At 37.5% G+C, this 24834-nt stretch overlaps 1 protein-coding gene across 5 annotated transcripts in view; it reads right to left on the bottom strand.

Moving 5' to 3' along the window:
* The window catches only part of TRPM3 (transient receptor potential cation channel subfamily M member 3), a 295149-nt gene that overhangs the window by 118319 nt on the left and 151996 nt on the right, over positions 1–24834 (bottom strand). For 4 of the 5 annotated variants that reach the window (XM_075210970.1, XM_075210969.1, XM_075210968.1 and 1 more), the window contains exons 5-7: positions 21327–21451; positions 16908–17079; positions 1269–1443 (exon numbers count right to left, since the gene is read on the bottom strand). In XM_075210970.1, the coding sequence (XP_075067071.1) occupies positions 1269–1443; positions 16908–17079; positions 21327–21451 (472 nt within the window). Of the gene's footprint in view, positions 1–1268; positions 1506–7585; positions 7602–16907; positions 17080–21326; positions 21452–24834 lie in introns of all 5 variants that reach the window. The other variant, XM_075210971.1, reaches the window with a different exon arrangement.

Raw genomic sequence — 24834 nt, forward strand, 5'->3', positions numbered from 1 at the left:
TCCTCCCATTGGCCATTGTATACTTGTGCTCCTCTGTAAATGGTGCTATTTTGCTCTGCCAACCCCAGTGCTTTGGAGAGAATATAGGTGCACTTCCTCAAATCAGGCACACAGTCTCACCAATGAGGTTTTGTATTGCACCTTGGCAGAATTATGATTTGTAATCGCAGCCCTATAACTCCATAGTAAATTAATTTTCACCACTAAACTGTTTTTATATTTGTAATGTGGCTTAATATCAGCAGAAACAAATGTTTGCAGTATAACAGGGATTTGCAACATTTTAGTTATTAAAATGCAAATGATTCTTTGGAGGATATATTAAAACTGTTATATTGTTACATGCTTCTGTAATTATTTTCTTGACACGTTAGTGTTATAATACTGTAAGAAATGAAACTCATGAAAAATATGAGTATATTTAACAGTCAAGTTACAGTAGTACCTGATATAATAAATTTATTTTGAAAATTATTGTCCATTAATGTAACAATATTCTTATTGCAGAAATTTTGTTAGTATTCATAATTTTAAACACGTGTGAAATGGCTTACAGCACGCTGGTAGAAACATATCATGTTGAATATAGAACATACCCCTGTCTAATTCAGGACATTATCAAACCCCTTAGCAATTCACTCATTATCTCCCAACTTGACTACTGTTACCTGCTACAATATGGCCTCCCCCTCACACATCTGTCCCCTCTACAATCTATCCTAAATGTGTCAAAGCTCTTGCCAACTCCTCCTCTTTATAGTTCTCTGACCTCATCCTGAAATCAACTCTGCTGCCCTCTTCAATCTGCCTCTGACCTGTTCCGCTCCTCTTCTTCTCTAGGAACCACCACTTAAACTACCATGCTGCTCCCACTTATGGAACTCCCTACTGTACCTGACCACACTCTCCGCCACCCTTCAACCTCTCAAGCACTCTCTCAAAATCCACTTCTTCACTGTAGCCTATTCCACCACACCTGATGCTACTCCCATGTTCTACCATCTCCAGTCCCATGTCCACTCTGTCCCAATAGCTTTCCCTTCTCCCTCTACACTGTAAGTTCTCCTGAGCAGGCTCTCTTTACACTTTGTCTGACGTCTGCACCTCCTTCGTCAACTTCGCCTGTACTTGTTCTTTATTTAACTGCGACTGTACTTTGAATGAATTGTGAATCAGACTTCCAGTGCTGAGGAGTTTTGTGCAGCCCTATAAACGATGATGATGGTGGTGATGATGATGATGATGATATATTCCGAATGGCAGCCTACCCTCCTTCTTCAGAATATTTATGACCAAAGGCAAGAATATCGGATGCACGTCCGCTTCCATCACAGACCACAACAGGAACAGGCGGGCTGTCACGTAGATATTCCAGGACAATCGATATAACATTCGGACCACCTTCAACAATAAGAGCCACCACTGGAACTCCTTGTCCAATTCCTATAGAGGCAAAACAATAGCCACATCCCCAACATGACATAAATATATTATTTAAGTCACTGCTGCATTTAACATGTAAGAATAGAAAAAAACAAACCAGTATATTGTATTGTATGCGCTAGTACAGCTAAATGGGTACCATATAATCTAGCACATTATTAAAGGAACAAAGGATACAAGGTCAAATATTATACAGTATAATAGTTTGTATCTATACCAGGATGATTAAAAAACTGTTTACTTCATTCACCCATGCTGCTAACCATCAATATATATCACAAAAGATATGACAGCAAGAGACATATCATAGAAGCCCTGTGGTGTTGAAGAATGATGGATGATACTATATACGCCAAGTGAAGTAATAATTTATTTATTTAAACAAGACAAAAAACAATAATATGACCTGATAAATGAGCTAAATATACCCTGAAAAGTAATGTTAGTATAATTACATCTAATCAGCATGTGGTTCTTGAGTCCCATATGTTAAATTCCATTTTTAATGGATTGAGATGAATAATATTTATCTAAAAAAAAGTAACTGAGTCAATGGATACTGGTTGTATACGCTGCCAAACACATACTAATTTTCCTATTTCTTTGCTATTGAAACAAATCATTAGTAATTGACAATCACTTAATAACAAAACATTGTGCCACCTACAAAATTGACACCAATACAGAAAATACAAAACACTAACAACATTTATGCAGATTTAAATTCTGAATTTGCCAGGACAGTAAAATAAGATACTTGTGAAACAAAACTGGTCCAAATACATTATATTATTGAATACAAAAGAAAGGTAAGTAATTTACTAAAGTCAGTACTAACACATCAAATGAAATATTCTAAAATATTTACTTCAATACTCTTTAAGTGTATTTTTTTTCTTAAAATCCATATGTACTCGCTGGCATATAAAACTGTTTTGGTTTTTTTACATATTAGATCCTGAATCATTATATCCCAACCTTTGACACCTCAAGACAATGGCTGTACTTAGGGCTACGGTCCATGCCACAGTATGAACCATGAAGTAACATTGGGATTTTGACACCTTGCACCTCTATGGTAGCATAGCTTATTCCATATCTGCCATTATTCTTATAATCTATCACTTTTTTTTTAGTGTATATAAATATTACGTACTATTTCACCTTCATGTAACAAACCTGTCTCAGGCATTCCGTTTTTCCATCATCTTGAGTGTGCCAATCTGGTGACAATTATAACTTGGTAACAACTATACTTGTGTTCATCAGGATGACTGGAGAGATTTACTTCTACAGACTGAGTTTGCCCACAATAACCATTTTCATGACACCACTGGCAAAATGTCCACTATATATAGTACTCATCCAAGGATTCTAGATTTATTTTGTTCCCCTGGTGTGCCAGCAGCTGATTACACCTAAACCAATCTTCTGATCTGACCTCCAAAAAGCCATTTGCAAAGCTAATTCTTGTCAAAAGAAATCATCCTAAATCATCATAAACATCAAAGACTTATTATTCAATGAAAACCTGGTTTTCTGTTAGGAATATCAAATTAAAAGAACTTTCCATGAAATATACCCCTATGTTTCATTATCTTTACACTGAACAAGTCCATACTGTTTTGTTTCATCTCAAATTCCCTTCTTCATTACAAATATCTAAAGCTTTCTACGTATCCTTGTTTGTGACCATGACTGGCCTATTTTATTAATCCTGAACCATTCTGCCTGCCCTGTCCTTGGCTTATATATTGCCTATGTTTCCTGCCTCGTCCTTCTGCATAGACAGTTGCTACTCAGTGAGGCTAGTTCTAGATGTTGCAACTTGTGGGTTATGGTGAAATCCATCAGTCCTTAGTGGGGCCCTTAGTGAAAAGTGAGATTTCCATTGAACTCTTAGGGGTATATTTACTAAAGTGCGGGTTTGAAAAAGTGGAGATGAAGCCTATAGCAACCAATCAGATTCTAGCTGTCATTTTGTAGAGTGTACTAAATAAATGACAGCTAGAATCTGATTGGTTGTTATAGGCAACATCTCCACTTTTCCAAACCCGCAGTTTAGTAAATCTAGCCCTTAGCCTCATATTTTGCATATTCATTACCCTTTATTTGTTAATTGTGACTGTTAAGGAAGATTCAGGTGATTATTTATGTACACATTTCATTTTACATACATGTGCAAACTCACATTCCAGCTTTTGTAAGTGAAGCTGTAAAATTGCTCTGTATCTACTTATCTGGGATTGGAAATGTGCATGGTGGAAAAAGTGAACATGTGACTCCTACCTGATTACTACCTCTTTAGCACCACTTACATTACTTTTAAAGTTTCCTGTTTCTTCTAAAATACTGCTCAATCTTACCTCATTATTACCTAAATAAATCACGGACATGAGACATTAGGACTGTGACTGTCTTACATATGTCCTGTTAGCACACTTTGATACTTTTATTACATTGGTATTTGTGTGTCAATTAATGCAATTTCTCTTAAAAAGCGTGCCTTAATGGTGCACAATGTGTAGGGTGTATAAAAATCACATTGTTTAACGAGGTAAAGGGGTTTTGCATTCTGTTAAACTGGGAATGACCCTTAAATGTATAGTCCCTCTCCTCTTAATTACATTTCTCATCCCGTAGCACAAAATCTTGTTTTTGCATCTGGACACAGTGTAATGCACATGACTATATCTTGCTTTGTAAATTACGCTTAATGTGTTTAATATTCGTTCACATGTAACACATGGCCCTATTGTCTATCATCCTCCTCCCTCTAGAATGTATGCTCTTACGGGCAGTGTCCTCTCTACCTATTGTCCCACGTGACTCCCTCTTTCGTGCTATCACGTCATTTGCTGCACTGTGTGGGTCCCCATAGCATTACTCACACTCATCTGTGCTACTCATATGTATGATCTCATCTATTTGTTATTTGCTTCTGTATCCAGTGCTAAAGAATCAGTGGCACCTTATAAATAAAGAAATAATAATAATAATAATAATTTAGAACAACCAGGCAAGCAGGTTCTTATGACTAGTGTACTGAAAGTGCATATTCTCTTCACATAGTATCATAGATCAAAACACATTGCCCACATGCATGCCAAAATATCATTGAATTAAAAAATATTAAATTGCATATTACATTCATTAACTATGCATTGACAGTTATAGTATACCTCTAACATAGTAAATGCAGCCTACTTCAACAGTTATTTTGTCTCTAAAATATATTGTCAACAACAGCAATATCTTAGATCAGGAAAAGTCAAAACAATGATATAATGAATGAGTCCAGAATGATCATCTTCATAGGTTTTGGAAAATCCCTTTTAAATTTAGGTGTTTGGAAGTCAACCCGCAATGGATACTTATTAGTAAGACACACTTCCAGATGATCATAATGATGGAGTGATGGTTGAGCTAGATGTCAGTAATGACAGTTGAACGTCCCTTTGCCTTCCCAGCCCCCTTCATATATTCTCAGGCATAGGATGACAAAGGGAAGCCCACGGGTCACATGACTTCTGTTAAAAAAAACAATGACCTTCTGTTAAATGGTGTATGCATATTTATAATAAATGAAAACCAAAATAAAAGCATTCTCATTAATGTTTTATCATCTCATACTGATGTGTTTTAAACATAAAATAAGCGTTCGGCCAGTTGACAGTATCTTAAGAACAAAATATATTTGTTTAATTACTTTTTTCATTCCACCCCAGCTATAATAACTAGAAAATTATCTACTGGACCTGTTGCTTCACTCTGATTTACACAGAATGCCACCAACTTTAAGAAGGGACTCCAATGTAATACATTTAAAGGTATATAGCAAAACAATGCATTTATGGAACAAAATGGATAGCATGGAATGTCTTATGTGTTAATTCAGAATGCAAATTACAAATACACTTTAATCTAGCAATGCAATCAATCAGTGAAGCTCTCAAGATTTCCAATTTAATTCCACGTATTACCAGTTAATCATCAAATTAGAAGAAATTGACTGATTAATTGCTTTGGTAATTAGTTTTCTTACATATTTGCTGAATTTGAGTGTAAGTGATTTAATATAACAAGTACAGAAACTACACAAACTACCACATGTATGGTAAATATTATTATCTTCTGGAATTGCTGGTTATATGCATAGAGGAAGGGACTAAAGACCAAGGCGTATATATTTACTAAACTGCCGGTTTGAGAAAGTGGAGATGTTGCCTATAGCAACCAATCAGATTCTAGTTTTCATTTATTTAGCACATTCTACAAAATGACAGGTAGAATCCGATTGGTTGCTATAGGCAACATCTGCACTTTTTGAAATTCGCAGTTTAGTAAATGTACCTCCAATTGTCCAGCTATATATTTAAGACTTGGGTCCTGCACACACTTTCCTTTGCCTCTATTTGTTTTTACCTTATTAGTTTGTTTTCTAAATATTACAAATAATGCAGTGGATCTGTATCACTCCTAAAAATGGCATCATGATGGTTCACATTAATGACACAAAAATATAGCCTTCATTAAATCTGGTCAGTATGGGTACAGTGTTTATGCTCATTAATAGAGTATTATCGTGCACCTCATTGTATTTAGCCCAGAGGGAAAGCTCTTCATCTAGATGTTGTCTCACAGAAATCCATCATCTCTGCTGTGTCTGACTTTTATCAATATCCCAGAGCCAAAAACTGACAGACACTTTCCCATATCTCGTAGCACTTAAAATGGCTAGATTCTATGAAACGTCGCCAATCCTTCAAATATAAACGTATTGCTACAAACATATCAAATGCCTGTGGCTAAAATATATGTTTTCAGATTCTGAATTTGAAGCATATACAGAAAAGAATAAAAGCAATCCAAGTTTTCTGAATTAGTAATAAGAAGCAAATCAAGAAAAAAATGGGCTATTTGCAATGTGAGAGGCAAAATAAAGCATTGACCTTATGTCCTAATTTAAGGTTTAGGATAAATTCAATTACATTGGGTTCAGGAGTTCAGTCTTGCTTATGCTGGCATATAAAAGTAATCCTGGCACGTAATTGTTGAGAACTGAACACAGTTTCATCCAGTGTTTCTCTATATTGGTTTTACAATTACAGCCAAAACATTGGAGTAACATGTGCATGCCACTATTATTATTATTATTATTATCGTTTATTTGTAAGGCGCCACAAGGTTTCCGCAGCGCCGTACATGGTACAAACAGTAGACTATACAGGGTAAGACAGTACAGAACAATAAACACAAAGTACCAGTACTTCAGAAACTCCAGGCAGGCAGATACAGTAGAGACGGAGCGGAAGTACAGGTATGGAGACAGGAGGGAACCCTGGATACCAGGGTTCTCTGTGGGTATTATTCTTGCTGTACCTATGTGCAACTACACAGTAAGAACCTCATTTAGAGTCAAACGAAATTTACACTGAAATCATAAGTGTAAATTGCATCTAGTAATTTACACAGTATTTAGAGTGGCACAGATCTATAGATCCGTGTGACTTAGAATACTGTGCAAATTGCACAAACACTCCTCTTTATCTGCCTTATGGGCCAACATGCAAGTGTATCATGCACAGTGCCGCCCTGTTAAGCAGATAATTAAATTAAAAAAATGTAAAAAGGTGTCAAATCTGTGCTGGCGATGTCAGTCAGCGCCAGGTACCCCATTACACATATGGTGGGAGTTTATAGCACTTAGACCCTTCTGGGATGCAGTTCTTATCCTCGCTAACGCTATTGTGGTTGTGGAACTACCTACCGTAATTGTCCCAAATATTGGTTGCTTAATGATAACAAAATGACCATTCCCCCATATTAAATTTCAACAGTTAAAAATCTGAGTAATGTGGCAAAGGCCGTGATCCCAGTGCACTGGAAAACTCCAAATCCCCCGGCCATTAAAGAATGGTTTGCTCGTTTCCTCACAACATCAAAACATTATTTGATCAAAACATTTATATAAAGGTACCACAAGCATGCAAAGGCAGGCAGCAAACAATATAGGAATATAGGATAAAGCTGGCTACCCTGACCCAATTTGTACTACATGCCAATAAAATGGACAGATTAATACTGCAGCTAAATATTATGGACTAACTATAACCATGATCAAAATTTTTTTTGCTAGTACAAAAACAATACACAAACTGTGGGAAATAGTAACTACCTTGGTTCCTTATATGTCTCACTCCAAACTCCAATCTAGTGTCCCCACACTGCTAATTGCTGAATGGACCCTTCTACATACACTATTGTCAGAAACTGTCACATTGTTATTTACTATCAGTGAGTATAATATCATACCTCCTAACAAGAACCTTGTTAAAGTGATATGAAAAAGAAAGTACACCCTCTTTCAACATGTCTTTATATGTCATGGCATGATTAATAGTTATTTAGTCCTCACTAAGTCGTACAATTTGATAAATCTAGTCTTAGGTGACAAAAAACAAATTATAGATTTTACTTTTTTGTATTTATTCAACAAAAATAAGCCAACATGGAGAAGCCTTGTGTGACAGAAGACTTCTGCCACTTGATCAAATACTTTGATCAAACCTTTAGCAGCAACAACTTGAAGTAATTGATTTTTGTATGAGTTTATCATCAAATTTAAATTACTTAGCAACCTAGTACTCCTCATTACAACACTGGTGAAGTTCTTTGATGTTTGAGGACATTCATTCCTATATAGCAGTCTTAAGGTCCCACCACATCACCTTCAATGGGGTTGAGGTCTTGAGGTCTTGACTTTGTCTTGGGGATTCCAAAACCATGATTATTTCTTTTCAGACATGGAGTTGTAGATTTGCTGCTGTGCTTAATATGATTGTCCTGGTGCCATGTTTCAGTTTTCGGACACAAATGGCCTCACATTTGTATCTAAGATATTTTGATGTAAAAATTAGTTCATGTTGGACTCAATGAATGTAAGGCATCCAGGTCTTTTATCTGCAAAATAACTCCAAACCATCACTCCTCCACCACCCTGATTGGCTATTGGCATGATGTTCTCTTAGTGAGTCTCTGTGTTTTGTTTTTTTTTGGCAAATATGTTATTGTGCATTAAGACCAAACAACTTAGTCTCATTTGACCAGAGAAAATTGTTCCAGAAGTCTTGTGTTTTGTTCAGATGCAGCTGTGCAAACCTAAGCCATACTCCAATTTTTTTGAGGGATGGGGCTTTCTTCTGCTTACCCTTACATGAAAGCCACTTATTTACTCTTTTTCTGATGGTAGAGTCACAAACATTAACATTTACCATGTTGACAAAGACATGTAAATGTCTGCATGTAGATTTTGAGTTCTTTGCTATTTCGCAGAGCATCATATATTCTGATATTTTGGATAATTTGCTGGGGCACCCAGTTCTGGGAAGGGAAGAGTGGCAGTTGCCTTCAGTGTTCTTCATTTGTAAATATTTTGTTTATCACTTTAGAATGATGAACTTTGCATTGTTTGGAAATAAACTTAGAACTCTTTCTAACTCTATGAGCAACTTCTTCTGCTTCTAGGAGATCATAACAGATGTCTTTTCTACATGGCATGGTGGTAACACAAAACCAAATGCTCCAGATCTACCTGTTCAATGTTCTACTTTTACATTCAGTTGTTAACATTTTATGTTGATCAAATAATATAATGCAATTGAAAAGATCTATTAACTTTTACTACTTGCTGAGGACTATATGATTGATATTCTTTTTAACATGACTATTGACCTGTATGGATAAACTCTTCCAGTGGCTCCCAAAAGGGATTGGTTGGGTGTAAACTATAAACTATATAATAAACTATAATTCTTATAGTTTATTATAGCTGCGTTCAGCAAGCTGTGCTTTGGGATCATTAGTGTCCAAAAGTGTACCATGATATGTGTGTTTATGAACATAAGAAAAGGTGTCTCTTTTCATAACAAATGTAGCATGTTCCTTTTTCACCTTTTTTTTAAAAAAAATGTTGGGATGATTGATGTGACGAAACAAGTTTGATAACACTTAACCAGCCTGTCCCTCGCTTCACACAATATGTGGATTATAGCATGTACTTTTTATAGCCCTTACTTTTGTTCCCCAGCTCAACAGAGTACAACTGCAGTGTCTAATTACATGTGGATAAGGAGATATTGTAGCTCATTGTAAATATGTATATTGTTTATTGTATATTGTGATGCTGTTATGCATTTTTGTCAAATTCAAGCCAGGTGGGTTACGGGTAAGGATACATGTGCGGGGGCTGGAGCTGCATTCATTTCCCCCCTTTCTCTACAGGAAGCATGGAACAGGTGGGGACCCTGTGACATCACAAAGTAGCGGAAGGGGTTCATTTCAGGACGGATTAACTGTTATCCATATTTGGATGGGGCCAATTGGTACCCATTGTCCTCCACAGGACTACCTGAGATATTCTGTCTGGGAAACTGCAGGGGAGTCACTGTGCAATAATAGCTCTCTCTACTCCTCCTTCAATCCCCTTGTCCAGCACTCACCAATGTTTAAGAAGGAAAGATCCAGGGGTTTGCCCAGGTAGGTTAAACCACTGTGAAAATATGACCCTAGATATAAGGAGCCACTCCTAGGGGGGGAGGTGTTCATTCAGAGAATTGATGGCTGGAAGCTGCAGGGTGGCTGGTTGATGATTTTCGGTTCTCTACCAGTGCAATACATTGGGAGATCCATGGGGCGCCAAGTCAGGACAGCCAGGTGACTGTAACTCCTTAAGCTAGTGGGGTAAGGGACAGATAATGTGGTGAACCTGCCTGGCATTTATTTACTGTGTGTATATAATATTCTAGTGATTGTTTTTGTTACAATAAATATATTGTTATACTTTCCAACTGCATTTGCCTGAGTGACTATGAGAACCCTAGAAGGTACTGGGGTAGGCTTTCCTGGCATAGTAAGGCATCCCTGGGTGGCCAGCCAGTGTGAAGTGGTTAGCATTGGGCCAGATAAACCTGGTATCTTCACAATTGAAAAGTACAGCAATTAAACAATATATAGATTGACAAAATAGCAGTGTACTGTATTACCCACTTATCTGGTGACAGAATCAATATCCAATTTAGCCAAACATGTCGTAGCCAAATTCAACAAGATTTGGTTATTTGCCCCTTCGGTCAGAGAGGTTAGATCACTTTCAGCATCATTGGGGCCTGTTAGTGCGGCTGGAAAGTGTCCATAGATCACCCAAGTTGGCTTGTGTTTGTAGCGGTCTTTCAACTGCATTTACTAACATGACCGATAATGATTCATTTGATTTTGTTTGGACTATTATCGGGCGCTACAGTTATTTTTGTGTTTGCATTAAACAGAGCAACTATTTCTGCTTAATGATTTTTGACAAATATTTATTTTAAGCTAAAGCCAGTATATCTTATTAGAAGCAATGACAGATACTAGCTTTTCATATAGTAATTGAAAGAACACTATTTAAAGACATGTATATACATATTGAAATATTTAAAGTAAAATATTTACAGACAAATCCATGGTTATTGATAGTGGGTTTTTTAACGTGGAGGGATTATTGCTGTAAATTGTAATTAGAACCAAAGCAAATTAGCGCCCCTGAGCTCATACTGAGCAACATATAATCAGATGCTTTTAAGAAGGACTAGATCTGACAAATCTCCTTATCTTGACAGTTCAGTTTGTCAAGAGATAAGTACTAGTGGGTCTATGACCTTGACTTTAACTTGTTATTGCTATACTAATTTGAATTAGCATATATTTCAGGGTTTTTTCAACTATATGCAAAAAAGAAAGTCATATATAAGTAATTCTGTAACATTTATCTTGACGTAAGGGCAGCACGTTGACTTAGTAGTTAGCATTTCTGCCTCACAGCACTGAGGTTTTGAGTTCAATTCCCGACCATGGCCTTATCTGTGTGGAGTTTGTATGTTCCCCCTGTGTTTGCGTGGGTTTCATTCAGGTTCTCTGGTTTCCTTCCACACTCCAAAAACATATTAGTAGGTTAATTGGCTGCTATTAAATTGACTTTAGTCTCATTCAGTCTGTGTGTGTGTGTATGTTAGGGAATTTAGACTGTAAGCTCCTATGAGGCAGGGACTGATGTGAGTTCTCTGTACAGCGCTGTGGAATTAGAAGCTCTATATAAATAGCTGTTGCTGATGATGTGATGGCAAAGATAGCAATAATATTGTCTGGGTAAATAAATGCTGTATGTAAATATATTTGTATTTTATAGAAAAAAGGGTTTCTTTGGTCAAAAATTAGTCAAATAAAAAAGCTCTCTCAGGAAAAACACAATTATCCTCAAGCTTTTGAGTGCCACCTCATATGACTTCCACTCTTGAACCAATTAAAGCAATTACTTGGCAAATGCTGAATAATCCTCATTTGCCATGTTAAACAATTGAAACCATAGTGAATGTAAGGTCAATTAAAATAATAATAATCTGTAATGTAATTCACAGTTTACGTGAAATCAGCTTTTTCCCTCTGTACAGGAGAATCTACATACTAGGAACATTATTTATCTAATTGGTTTGATATGCTGTTATTGTCCTAGCATCTTTCATTTCTCCAACTTTTAGCGCAATAGGTAGGGGAGCGTGGACTGGCTGTCACGTCTTCACTAGGAATATCACTGAGTGGTATTAGCGCTACTAAACTGGGAGGCGCGGAGTCTAATGCATCACCGGTGTTCACCAGGGACCCCCGCAAGGAGGTATGGGCTTTGCTGCGTGTGATGCGCAGGTCGCGGTTCTCCCAGATAGTTACCAGAGCAATAAATGGAAAGTAGTCAGACAGGCTGAGTCGAAACCAGAGAAGCGCAGTACCACGGAGGAAAGACAAAGCGTAATCAGGTACGGTCCAAGGGTCAAATACCAGTGCGAGCACAGAAGTACCAAGGGAGATCCGGAAGAGTAGTCAAACAAGCCAATAATCAGGTAACACAGGAGACAAACCAGGAACTGTAACAACGCTGGAGCTGGTTAGAACCAATACTCTGGTATCCTAATGGTGTCAGAGTGGAGTTTAAACAGAGGCCAACAGGAAGACATAGAGAGGGGAAGTTCCGGCGATCAGTCTCAGCTGATCGCCGGGAAGGGTCTGGGTTGCTTAGCAACCGAAGCGGCGCATGGCGCATGTGCGAGTACCGCAATCATGTGATCGCGTCCCGTTGCCTAGCAAGTTGCGGCCAGAGGGCGTCCGTCTCCGGCACCCAGCGGAGGTGCGGAGGTGGCGCCTGACACTGGCGTTGCTTCCATCCCTCTTCTCCGGGCTCTATTGTGGCCCTGGGTTAGCAGTAGTTCTGCCAATGCCTACTGGAGTCCATATGTATATTATACTTCACTTATGTGCTTGAACATTATTCAGGTGTGCTGTCAATGCAACAGCCAATGTCTAATTATTTTAAAGTCTTAATATTTTATAGGTGTCCTAAACAATAAACCTTCATCGTATTCATCCATAGTCTATGTCAGTCATTGGGGCTATATTATTCCATAGCAGTATGTATTGATTTATGGCACTCCTTAACATAGGAAATAAATATATTTATTATTAGTATTATTATTATTGTTATTATTATTATACCTATACTATATATAAGTCTCACTTAAGAACAGAAAAGATTATTAGCTGCCGCTTTGCTAATTATAAGCTTATAATTAGATTCTCTCTGAAAAGTATTACTATTAAATGTATCAAATACTTCAATGGCAAATGAAAACATTCATTATTAAGGAGATCATTGTTCATTGTAATCTGCCCGGCAAGGGAATGTGAATTAATTGTTGAATGCTGGTTTTGACATAGTGTGAAATATTTGCCTTAAAAGAAATAATTCATTTGGTAAATAAATCTTATCTGACATCCAGCAGCCTCTGCTGAAGGGATCGCATCTTTGTGCTACAAATTTGTATTTAATGATTGTTCAACAAATGTCTGTATTTTCTGATATTTCAGTTGTTTAACTAGTGAGATTAAAGTCAGAAAATTTGTAGAGTTAACTAGTGAACCCAAACATGCAGCGCACTGTAGAGCATATTTCAGACAGATATATGGCTTTATCTGTGTGCAGTTTGTATGTTCTTCCCGTGTTTGCGTGGGTTTCCTCCGGGTGCTCCGGTTTCCTCCCACACTCCAAAAACATACTAGTAGGTTAATTGGCTGCTATCAAATTGACCCTAGTCTCTCTCTGTCTGTGTGTGTATGTTAGGGAATTTAGACTGTAAACTCCAATGGGGCAGGGACTGATGTGAATGAGTTATCTGTAAAAGTGCTGCGGAATCAGTGGCGCTATATAAATAAATGGTGATGATGATGATATATACAGAATACTGGTTACAAGGTTTAACAATGTTGATTTACTGGGGAATTAACAGGCTAGGAATAAAGGAGAATATGTAGGAACATGGCTGTTTTACTAACTGGAGTAACTGCATTTGGAATAGTACAAATTATAACACCCATATTGATTGAATCAATAGCAAAGTGGGTATTATACATCAGTGTAATCAGACAATAGTATGGGTGGTTAACACATGTTTCTTGGTGGCTGGCATCATCCTAGTGGTGAGAAAATAAAACATTGCAGAAGAGCTGGGCAGTGGGTACAGGATAGGGGCTGGATGAAGTGTGCCTAGAAGGTACTGTGGATAAATTTGGAAGTGCAAGAAGATATTAAGGGAGAAAGGTTAGACAGATTAGATAAGCTATGACTAGCTCTGTATTATTAAATGGGCAATAAATTGAGAATTGTCCAATGAGACAAAGGAGTGCAATAGGGTAGTAGAATTAGTGAGTACAATACACAAAATTACAGTACTAGTAAGAAGCCTAAACTAGATTATTTACATTATTTTTACATTTACATACTGCTCTTTGTATTACATTTCTCTTTAGTTTCCGATTTTGTGCTGTGTGTTCTTTTCTTTTTATGTTAATGATTTATTTATACATTACAAATAAATAAAAAATATTTCACTGGCTTTATTAACTTTGATAACACAATATTAAACTGATGTTTTTGCAAATGTTGCCAAAACATAGTCAAGGTAAAATCTTATGATGAACAATTTATACTGCAAACATTTATATTGTCAAGTAGTGTGACCTTTTGCCTTCTTTTTATAACTGCTGATTTGTACTGAATACTGGTGCCAAGCTCATAGTCTATTTATAATTATTTGTATAAAATTACCCTTCAAATATTACAGTATCTGCATTGTCATTTCTACAGCAACCGGTTGCAGTGTATTTTTGATAATGATATATTTTTCATGAGATGCTCAAAATAACAAGATGCAAAAAAAAATGTAAGGCAAGTATTTTTTTCTAGTACACAATTACACAGGTCTGCAATGAAAAAGATTTCTTAACGAATTTATGTGATACTTATAGATTTTTGGCTTCTGAACACGAAAATGACTTTCGGTTTTGTATATCACATTACGTTTTTCTGCAAAACGTGTATTTATGAATAAGTAACTTTTTTCATATTCTTTAAAATAATGTATTCTGCCTACATTTATTATAAAACATTGTCTTAAATGAATTCAGTCGGTAGTATAGAACGTTGCAATTCAGTTCTCGTCAGAAAACTTCCCCCTGCCCAGTGCCAGATTAAGGACAACATGGGCCTGGAGCTGAAATTTACAAAGAGCCTAAACCCCACACTATCTAAGGGAACATTGCACACACACACACTACAACTACAAGGTGAACTGGCGAAGTTGGAACTAAATACAACAGATGCAACACAGTTTTTCCCTGTGCCGGCTCATTTTAACCCCTGCCTACCACCACATACACACACAGTACACACTACACACACACAGTACATATACATACATAGATTCTTCAAAAATAAGTTTAAAAGCTGTTTTATTGCACATATGCGTCAATACCATTAGCACATTCAAGCTTAAAGAACCATATGAAAATTTGAAAACTGTTTTGGAACTGATTGGATATACAAGACACAACTGGTTCATATGTGGAGATCTTATAATTTTATGCATGATACTTGGCCAGCAACAAGGTTACACCAAATTCCCATATTTTCTCTGTGAATGGGATAGAGCTAAAAATTTACATTGGCAAAAAAAACAATTGGCCAGCTCGAAAAAGTTTAGAAATTGGAAAAAATAATGTCATCAAATCCAGTTTAGTAGATCCAAAGAAAGTTTTACCTCTACATATAAAATTAGGTCTGATGAAACAATTTGTAAAAGCACTGCCTAAAGATGGAGAAACTTTCAAATATCTTTGCACCAAATTCCCTAACATATCCGATGCTAAACTGAAGGAAGGCATTTTTACAGGCCCTGACATTAGTAAGTTAATAAAAGATGAACATTTTGGGTGTGTAATGAATATTGTGGAACTTTCTGTGTGGACTTTGTTCAAACAACTGATTTCAAAATTTTTAGGCAATACCAAGGATCCAAACTACAAAGAGCTTGTCAGGGAAATGCTTAATAGTTACAGAAACCTTGGCTGCAATATGAGTTTAAAGCTACATTTTTTGAATTCCCATATTGAGCATTTCCCAAATAATCTCGGAGACTACAGTGAAGAACAGGGTGAACGGTTCCACCAAGACGTTAAAGGTGTATAAAGAAGATACCAGGGTCATTGGGACGTCAGCATGATGGCTGACTACTGCTGGATGATACACAGAGACGACACAGAAAAACTTATAAGCGAAAAGCGACAAAACGAAGTTTGAAGACAAAAAACCAAGATATTAACTTTTTTTTCAATAATTATGGTTTTGTTTCTATTATTGTTTGATTTTATTGTTATTTTATAATGTAATTAAGACAAAAACACAGTGATATCAACTACACTTCTTCGTATTTCACAATAAATATATCAAGAACAATTAAACTACTTGTTTTTTCTTTAAAATGTATGTAGCCCCGTTATAGGTAAATGTGATGTGGTCATTTTTTATATATACTATTTCTTGATGTACACAGCAGTATAATTAAGAATATAAAAGCATTATTAAGAAAGCTTTCAATCCCTTAAATTTTGCAGACCTGTGTTATCAATAGCGATCATCAATTATTGAAGACAAAATTTAGTAGCGGGTTACATAACCTAAATTCCAAGACATTATTAGTCAAATTTATTCAAGGTTTTTACAGCTTCAGAGAATTTGTTTACAACGCTGCTCCTATACATAGTACATCTGACTTCTCTTTAAGTGATCTGGATTTTTATGTGACACTCCCATGAAAACAAAATATTCTACAGGGGAATAGCCTGCAAAATTATTTGTACTAACCTCTAGTAGTGAAATATGTGTTTCTCAAGCTTCACATCTGCACCATACTCCCAAATCAATGAGAATTACAGCCTTAAATAAATAATTATTCTTTCTAAACCACATGTTAACACATAGAATGTTCATGATCATAAGGAAGTAATTTGCAGATGGATAAAATACAGAACGGATAATAACTTACTTGTATTAATCTTCTGGAGGGAGATATGTTTTTCCAGTTGTCGCCGTAGTTTGACTTCTGCGCCATACTTGCCAGTTGTCCCATTATCAGCAAGAATGAAATGCGAATGCATGCTGTTCAGAACGGTCAGTTTACTCATTGGATTAGACATGGTCTGATATGGTCGAACCACCTTTAAGAATAATTGCAAGATATAGAATAAAATAATTAAAGAAATGTATTACATAATTGTGACTCTCTCTCTCCTCTATATAGACAAAACAGTGATAATGCAATATATGGAGATCTATACTTCATGAGCTATCAAATATTTCAGCACAGTGACTTCTGAAGCTATAGTAAATTGGAATAAGTGGTGGCTAGTTTAAGCTGCAAGCATCATAGACTAGTTAGGAAGTGACTGGGAAGTGATTCTAGCTAATGCTAGAACACTGTCAACACATAACACATAAAAAAATGTAATATCTGTAAACATACTCACCATTATCAGTATAGAACATTCATTCATTCACCTTTGGTTTTATATTAAAATGTTTACATGAACTGTTTGCAAATAAAGAATATAACCATGCATGCAGATGAAGCAGATCATTTGTAATTTTTGTTTTTAGTTGTAGTGATATATCTAGGTAACATATGTATTTGGGAGTTGGGTAGAGGGTATGGCACTGATGCACATAATGCTTAAATTTTAAACAGGAACATGACCTGGCCCATGATCCTTTTCTGTTAGCAGTGCAACTCAAAATCAAATAATATAAGCTTTCACATTGCTCCTGTAGGAATTTACAATCTGAAAAGCTCATAATATAACACAGCGTGAAGGGTAGCCTGGGCCGGTAGGTCAGGGGGCATATCCTCCCCCGGGTCAGTCCCATAGTGGGCTACCTTGGGCTGGGTCACTGGGCCACCTGCATTTCTTCCTTTAAATTGTTCCTAATAGGCTGCTGAATCGAGTCTTGCCCCTAAGGGCTAAAATTTGCCAGCCCTTCAGCGTGCAATACTGTTGACAGAAGAGGCATTGGTGATGTACACTGCTGCAGATGAGAGAGGGCAAGGGGCAAAAGAGAAGACATGCAAGACAAGTCGTCATGGAAAAATACACAAGAGTCAAATGGAGAGACCATGGAAAGCATATAGAAAAGATGGGGTGCAACCAAGAGTTATAGGGAACAGTTATGGAAAAACATTTAAGAGTCATGGGAAGCAGACATGGACAAACATATAAAGACATGGGTATTAGACATGTTGGATGGGATGGGCTTACTAGTACCCTCCCAATCCACTATGTTCTTTAAGTTCTGATGGTTTCAGCAACTAGTCATCACTGGTTGCTCCTACTGGTGGTGCTTAACCAAGCCAAACCTTCACGTTTGTCAATGTCATCTGCACATGTATATGGTGTCTTCAGTTGATGGAGGGTAACTACTGCCACCACCGGGTTCCTGAACCACCACCTAGAACTGGTAACACTTCTTGGGCACTATGTAGCTGACCCAATACCATCTCGCTGGTGGTGCAGCCTGAATTTTTCCTGACCGTTTACTATAAATCAGGAATGCAGGGCACATGGCAGAGAGCTGATTTCAGGAATAGTGACTCAGCTTAGGACAGCCAGGGTTGGATTACAGTGTTGCTTTTAATCAATTAATCAAAAGAGATATGGCAGAGCAGGGGCACAAATAGTTCTAATAAGAATTATCATTAGTTAGTTCAATTGGCACAAAGTGTAGTGTTTTATATGGGCTATTAGCCCTCCTTTTATACTATTTTTACACAGATCTGGGGTGGGTAGAACAGTCATCAGTACCCTTAAACAACTGAGCATAATCCCTTTGTCTGTCACACACCCCGGTTCAAGTGCATTAAGAAGCCAGGGGGTCCAGCCCACTTTTGATACTGTTGCTGAAAAGTCTGGGCTGGGAAATGTAAATTTTAAATCTCCTGCCTAAAACTACTTCCAGGGCTTAGTCTATGTGGTCTAGTGCTTCCTTCAAGTTTAATTCTATCCCCAGAGATTTGGTGTGAGTCCCAGGTAAGGAAGTCCTGAAGCTGCAGTGTCTGACCTTCTGGGATGTCAGAAGATGGTGCTCCTTCCCTCTATATCAGAGCCCTTCTGGGATGTCAGAAGGTGGTGCTCCTTCCCTCTATATCAGAGCCCTTCTGGGATGTCAGAAGGTGGTGCTCCTTCCCTCTATATCAGAGCCCATCTGGGATGTCAGAAGGTGGTGCTCCTTCCCTCTATATGAGAGCTCTTCTGGGATGTCAGAAGGTGGTGCTCCTTCCCTCTATATCAGAGCCCATCTGGGATGTCAGAAGGTGGTGCTCCTTCCCTCTATATCAGAGCCCTTCTGGGATGTCAGAAGGTGGTGCTCCTTCCCTCTATATCAGAGCCCTTCTGGGATGTCAGAAGGTGGTGCTCCTTCCCTCTATATGAGAGCTCTTCTGGGATGTCAGAAGGTGGTGCTCCTTCCCTCTATATCAGAGCCCATCTGGGATGTCAGAAGGTGGTGCTCCTTCCCTCTATATCAGAGCCCTTCTGGGATGTCAGAAGGTGGTGCTCCTTCCCTCTATATCAGAGCTCTTCTGGGATGTCAGAAGGTGGTGCTCCTTCCCTCTATATCAGAGCTCTTCTGGGATGTCAGAAGGTAGTGTTCCTTCCCTCTATATCAGAGCTCTTCTGGGATGTCAGAAGGTGGTGCTCCTTCCCTCTATATCAGAGCCCTTCTGGGATGTCAGAAGGTGGTGCTCCTTCCCTCTATATCAGAGCCCTTCTGGGATGTCAGAAGGTGGTGCTCCTTCCCTCTATATCAGAGCCCTTCTGGGATGTCAGAAGGTGGTGCTCCTTCCCTCTATATCAGAGCCCTTCTTGGATGTCAGAAGGTGGTGTTCCTTCCCTCTATATCAGAGCCCATCTGGGATGTCAGAAGGTGGTGAAACCAGAAAAGCATCAGTCTAACATCTCCAGGTCTTCCCTGTGCCATAACAACAGTCCCCATTTTAACACCAAATGAGAATACAGTTTTAAAACATATTTCTTTATATTTAGCACAAAAATCCTTATACAAATACAAACCACTGTCCAGTGCCACATAACTAAGTAATTAACCACATTGTTTGTGGAGTTAACGAGGGGAGACACAACATGGAAAAAGCAGGTGAGAGACATGGGAAGAATACATGGAAAAGCTTAGAAAAGAACTGGAGAGCAGACATGGTGAAGTAACATACTTGGAGTAGTCAACAAGTAGCATGGATATGCATATATAACATATAAGAGGCTGGGGAGAGACACAAAGAATAGAGAAAAATTATAAGGACAGAAAAAGACAAATACAGGTGGCGCAAGCTATAAAATAAACAGTTCATTGAGTATGTGTAATTAAAATCTCTTTTTTGTTATGTGCATTTATTAAGATACTTGGGGCCTGAGTCATTAAGGAGAGCAAAGTATAAAAAAGGAGTATCATTTACACCTGGGCAAAACCATGTTGCATTGGAGGGTGATGTAAATGTAAAAATATGGGGACAGATTTATAGTTGGGGTAGGGCATGTCCTAGATCAACATTAAATTTCACTGTAATAATAAAGGTATTAAGTTTTTGTGTGTTAGATGAAAAAACTGCCAGTATTTAACTTATTTGCAAAATAATAAACTAATTTGCACCCCTTGCATTGAAACATGGTTTGTCCCAGAGAACATTTACTCCTTTTTTGCCTTAATGACTCAGGCCCTTGTTCTTTTAATTATAATGTGTGCTACGTGAAGAGTATATTTTAACAGCAGGGAATGAGCTTTTACTTGTCTGTATTGTTCTACAGGTCATATTTACGCACATTTACTTGTGGTACTAGAGACTTCAAATACAGTCAAGCAAATATTTCAAACTATTAATAGCTAAACTAATCATTAATTCTTAACTAAATCCTTAGCCATACAGCACAATTACTCTAGTTTAGTGCAATAAATTCTGCTCCATCTGTACATAAAATCAGAAGAAATGAAATCTAGTAATCAGGGGCCTGATTCATTAAGGATCTTAAATGAAGAGGATTCTTATTTCAGTCTCCTGGACAAAACCATGTTACAATGCAAGGGGTGCAAATGAGTGTTCTGTTTTGCACATAAGTTAAATACTGACTGTTTTTTCATGTAGCACACACATATCAACTTTAAATTTCAGTGTACAAATAAGCTATCAAGTATTTGTGTGCTACATGAGAAAACAGTCAGTATTTAACTTATGTGCAAAACAGAACACTCATTTGCATCCCTTCCATTGTAACATGGTTTTCTCCAGGAGACTGAAATAAGGATCCTCTTCAGTTAAGATCCTTAATGAATCAGGCCCCAGGATACTGCTGTATATTGAGTAGCCATAATCATAAACCCCATATAGTAGAAGAAAATGACTTACATCTTTGCCAATAAGGTCCTCCTGATTTTCTACTATTCCCCAAGGTGCAATACCAATTGTACAGATCTTCCCTCTTGATTTTGATGCATGGTCTTTTAAAGCATCTCCAACATGGCGAATGACACCTAGAAAATTAGATTAAGTTTAAAAATCAGTATTTATGAAAATGGCATATGTTTGGCCCCAGTGCTGAAGTTGACACCTAATTACAGAATTTAATAGTGGCATTGAATATTACAAGCAAATGTTATAAGAGCGTGGCACATATTTGCTTACTGTAACAAAGGATAAATATGATATAGGGTGCCTATGAAAGAAAGCAATTTTCACCCATGTTTTTAGCATAACAACCTACATTTCAAAATAATATAGCTGTTGAAACTTGTACTGTAGCGTATAATACTAATGCAAGTCAGTGAGGTGTACCATTCTGTGTGACAAAAATACAATAAAGGAAAAACGGACCTGACTGCTTGTATTTAATTATTAATTTGTACTCTAGTAGGGTGCTGCAATGCCTGTAACTGTCCGAATAGAAAATCCTCCCATTTACTCAGGCAGGTTTTTTTCTAAACTACTCCATTCATTATTAAAGTGCTTTCACTGTGAACTTCCCAATTTCGCAAACAATGTTACAAACAATGCATTTGACAATGTCACAAACTGAAAAGCCCACCTTGAGCCAGGGGCGGACCTAGACTTTATGTTTAGGGGGGGCGATTTTGCATAATCACGCCCCTCCTTTACTCTGATTGGCTGGCCCGCGTTAAACCCCGCCTTTCGTCTGAGATTGACCCCTCCCCCTCCTGTTTTGAGTGCCAACTGGGGCCACTCTGATTGGCCGGCCCACATTTAGCCCCGCCCCCCGCCCACGCTTAGGCCCGCCCCTCCCGTTTTGCTCGGCGGCTGGGACCTAGCTTTTTGCTGTTAGGGGGGGTGAATGCCCCGATCGCCCCCCCTGGATCCGCCACTGCCTTGAGCATGAGAGGATTGCAAAGTTTGCTCAATGAGCTTTATTATAATTTTTACTGATTATATTGTTATTTTCCATATAGAGATTGTTCATAAATATCACTTATCAAAAACTCCTATTGGCAGAAACAAATCTCCACTAGTATATATTAACTGTCAATTTAGTTTGAAAGTGACCAGTAAGGAGGGAATTACAATAGTCAATGTGGGAGATGATGACTGCATGAACTAAAGTTTTTGCAGTGTCTTGTGTGAGATATGGGCGCATTCTGGAAATGTTTTATAGATGTATATAGCATGATGTAAATATAGATGTGGGGAAGGATAGTTCTGAGTCAAGGATCACATCTAGACAGCGATCTTACATGTTACATGTTTCATGTTTATTACCTATTTTTGTTAACATGTTTACCTCCAAATTACATTTGCAAGTGTTAAACAAAAGTTAAAATATATTCAGTCTTGTCTGACTTTCCACTGCAACTTTGAAATAAAAGTTAAATTTAATTAAATATTTCTTATTTCCTACATCACAACCATTGCCATCCCCACAACTCATCAAATATTGAAAGGGTATCTGATATAGGACAAAAAAAACTCTAATGGCAAATCTTATCTTTCTGTTTTCATCATTGGCAATGAGCCTGTGTATGAATCCCCCAATCTGCAGTATGTATAGAGCTTTTATGTACCTAGGACAATTGCCAATCAATCACAAAAGCTCTGGATTCTGAACTGCCCCAGAGTGACACAAAGAGGAGAATGCCAGCTTTCTCTATAGAATAGAACAGACACAATGATGGACTGATTTAGTTACAAAGGTAAGTTTATTGATAGTAATAATATAATTTGCAATTTATTGTTTTTACTGTTTCTGTTGGAATATGAAAACCTAAGTATCTATGTAACTTTCTTCTAATCAAACGTGCTTACAATTTTAGCTGATACTTCAAATAAGTTTCAAAATACATTAGTAAGAGCTCTCACGGTACCTTCTTTCCCTATTTAGCGCAGCTAAGATTTTATATTTTCTACTTTATTGAATCAATGTTGCAGTTCTCTGGAAAACAGAAATAATTAACCACTATGCTGGCAAAGAATGGTGCAATATGGTTCAGCATGACTGTTGACTGGTTGGATCACTATGCAGTTTGGCCACCAAATTGGTTGAGCTCTGGGCCAAAAGCCAAGATCAGTTCCGGCTTGTTAGTACAGTTGGAATATGACAAAACCCTACTTCTCACTGCATTTACCAACCTGCTCAATCATGATCCAATTGATTTTGTGTGCATATTAGGGGCCCACACCTAGAGTACTGCAGAGTAGCTGATACATTAAAATGCTGTGTTTGAAACATAAAATGGCAACGTATAATGAATACTTTTTTGCAGATTACCTTATTGTGATCTAATGAAGAGGAATTAAAAAAATGAGTGGACATCACTTTGTAGCATAAACACAACTATATCAGTTGTATTATTTGGACAAGTATTGTTTACATATTAAAATAGCATATTTATGTCCAAATGCTGGTTCACATATATCTGAAGATGCATCTAGCTCTGCACCATGATATACGTGCCAGGTTTGCATCAGGTGTACTTACACCAATATACATTTATACACACAACCAGGTCATAAGCGCAAGACATGTTTATTGACATTGGTTTTGAAAAACACATTCATTATTAGGTGTAATATGAATAAAACTAAATTGGTCTATAATAACACAAGTACAATCTTCCTTCTCGTGTACGAATAAAAATAGCAAAAAGGTTAATAATGAAGCCAACCACCTCTTTTCCTACCTCGCCTCCCATCTAGGAAGCAAGGGAGAGAAAAGTAGGCAACAATGATTATGCACCTTCTTCTTCTAATGCTATAATATCAGACTTGCTGATGGAGAGGTCCAAGATCTGCTTATAGTGAACCTGGACAGAGGACAGTTCCTATATGCAAGTTGGAGAATTCAGTGAGACAAACTCATGATATGACAGATTTACTGAGTAGACTGGACTTTTCCTACAGTAAAATGGGCATGTGATCCCACATAAAATGAGTAACACTATAGTTTGGATGGCACTGTGACATCCTGCTGCTTCACACGACTAGAACATTGGGCCTCAGTCCAACCAGTGTGCTATCGGTGTGGACTGTGTTTTGTAAGTTCTCTATTTGTGTGGATTTTCTCTGAGTGCTCCCACATTCCAAAGACATATTATTTGGCTTCTGATTAAATTGGTCTAGGTGTGAATTTTGGTACTTGTGGCAGGGAAATGAGATTGTAAGTTACACTGAGGAAGGGACTGATGTGCCAGAATAAAATCATTTGAATGTACAACAACATGGAATACGTTGGCGCTATATAATTAACAGAAAATGAAAGATTAATGTCATTGGCACACAAATGACTGTGCAGCTGTGTGTTACAAAGCCAAAAGAAACCCCATTTCCTATCCTCGCCTCGAAGCACAATGGCAGGGACCATCTTCATTTTTACGTTATAATATGAATGTTGCTATACCACTCTCCTCCT

Source organism: Mixophyes fleayi, chromosome 1 (genome assembly GCF_038048845.1).
Source record: "Mixophyes fleayi isolate aMixFle1 chromosome 1, aMixFle1.hap1, whole genome shotgun sequence".
NCBI classification, from domain to species: Eukaryota; Metazoa; Chordata; class Amphibia; order Anura; family Limnodynastidae; genus Mixophyes; species Mixophyes fleayi.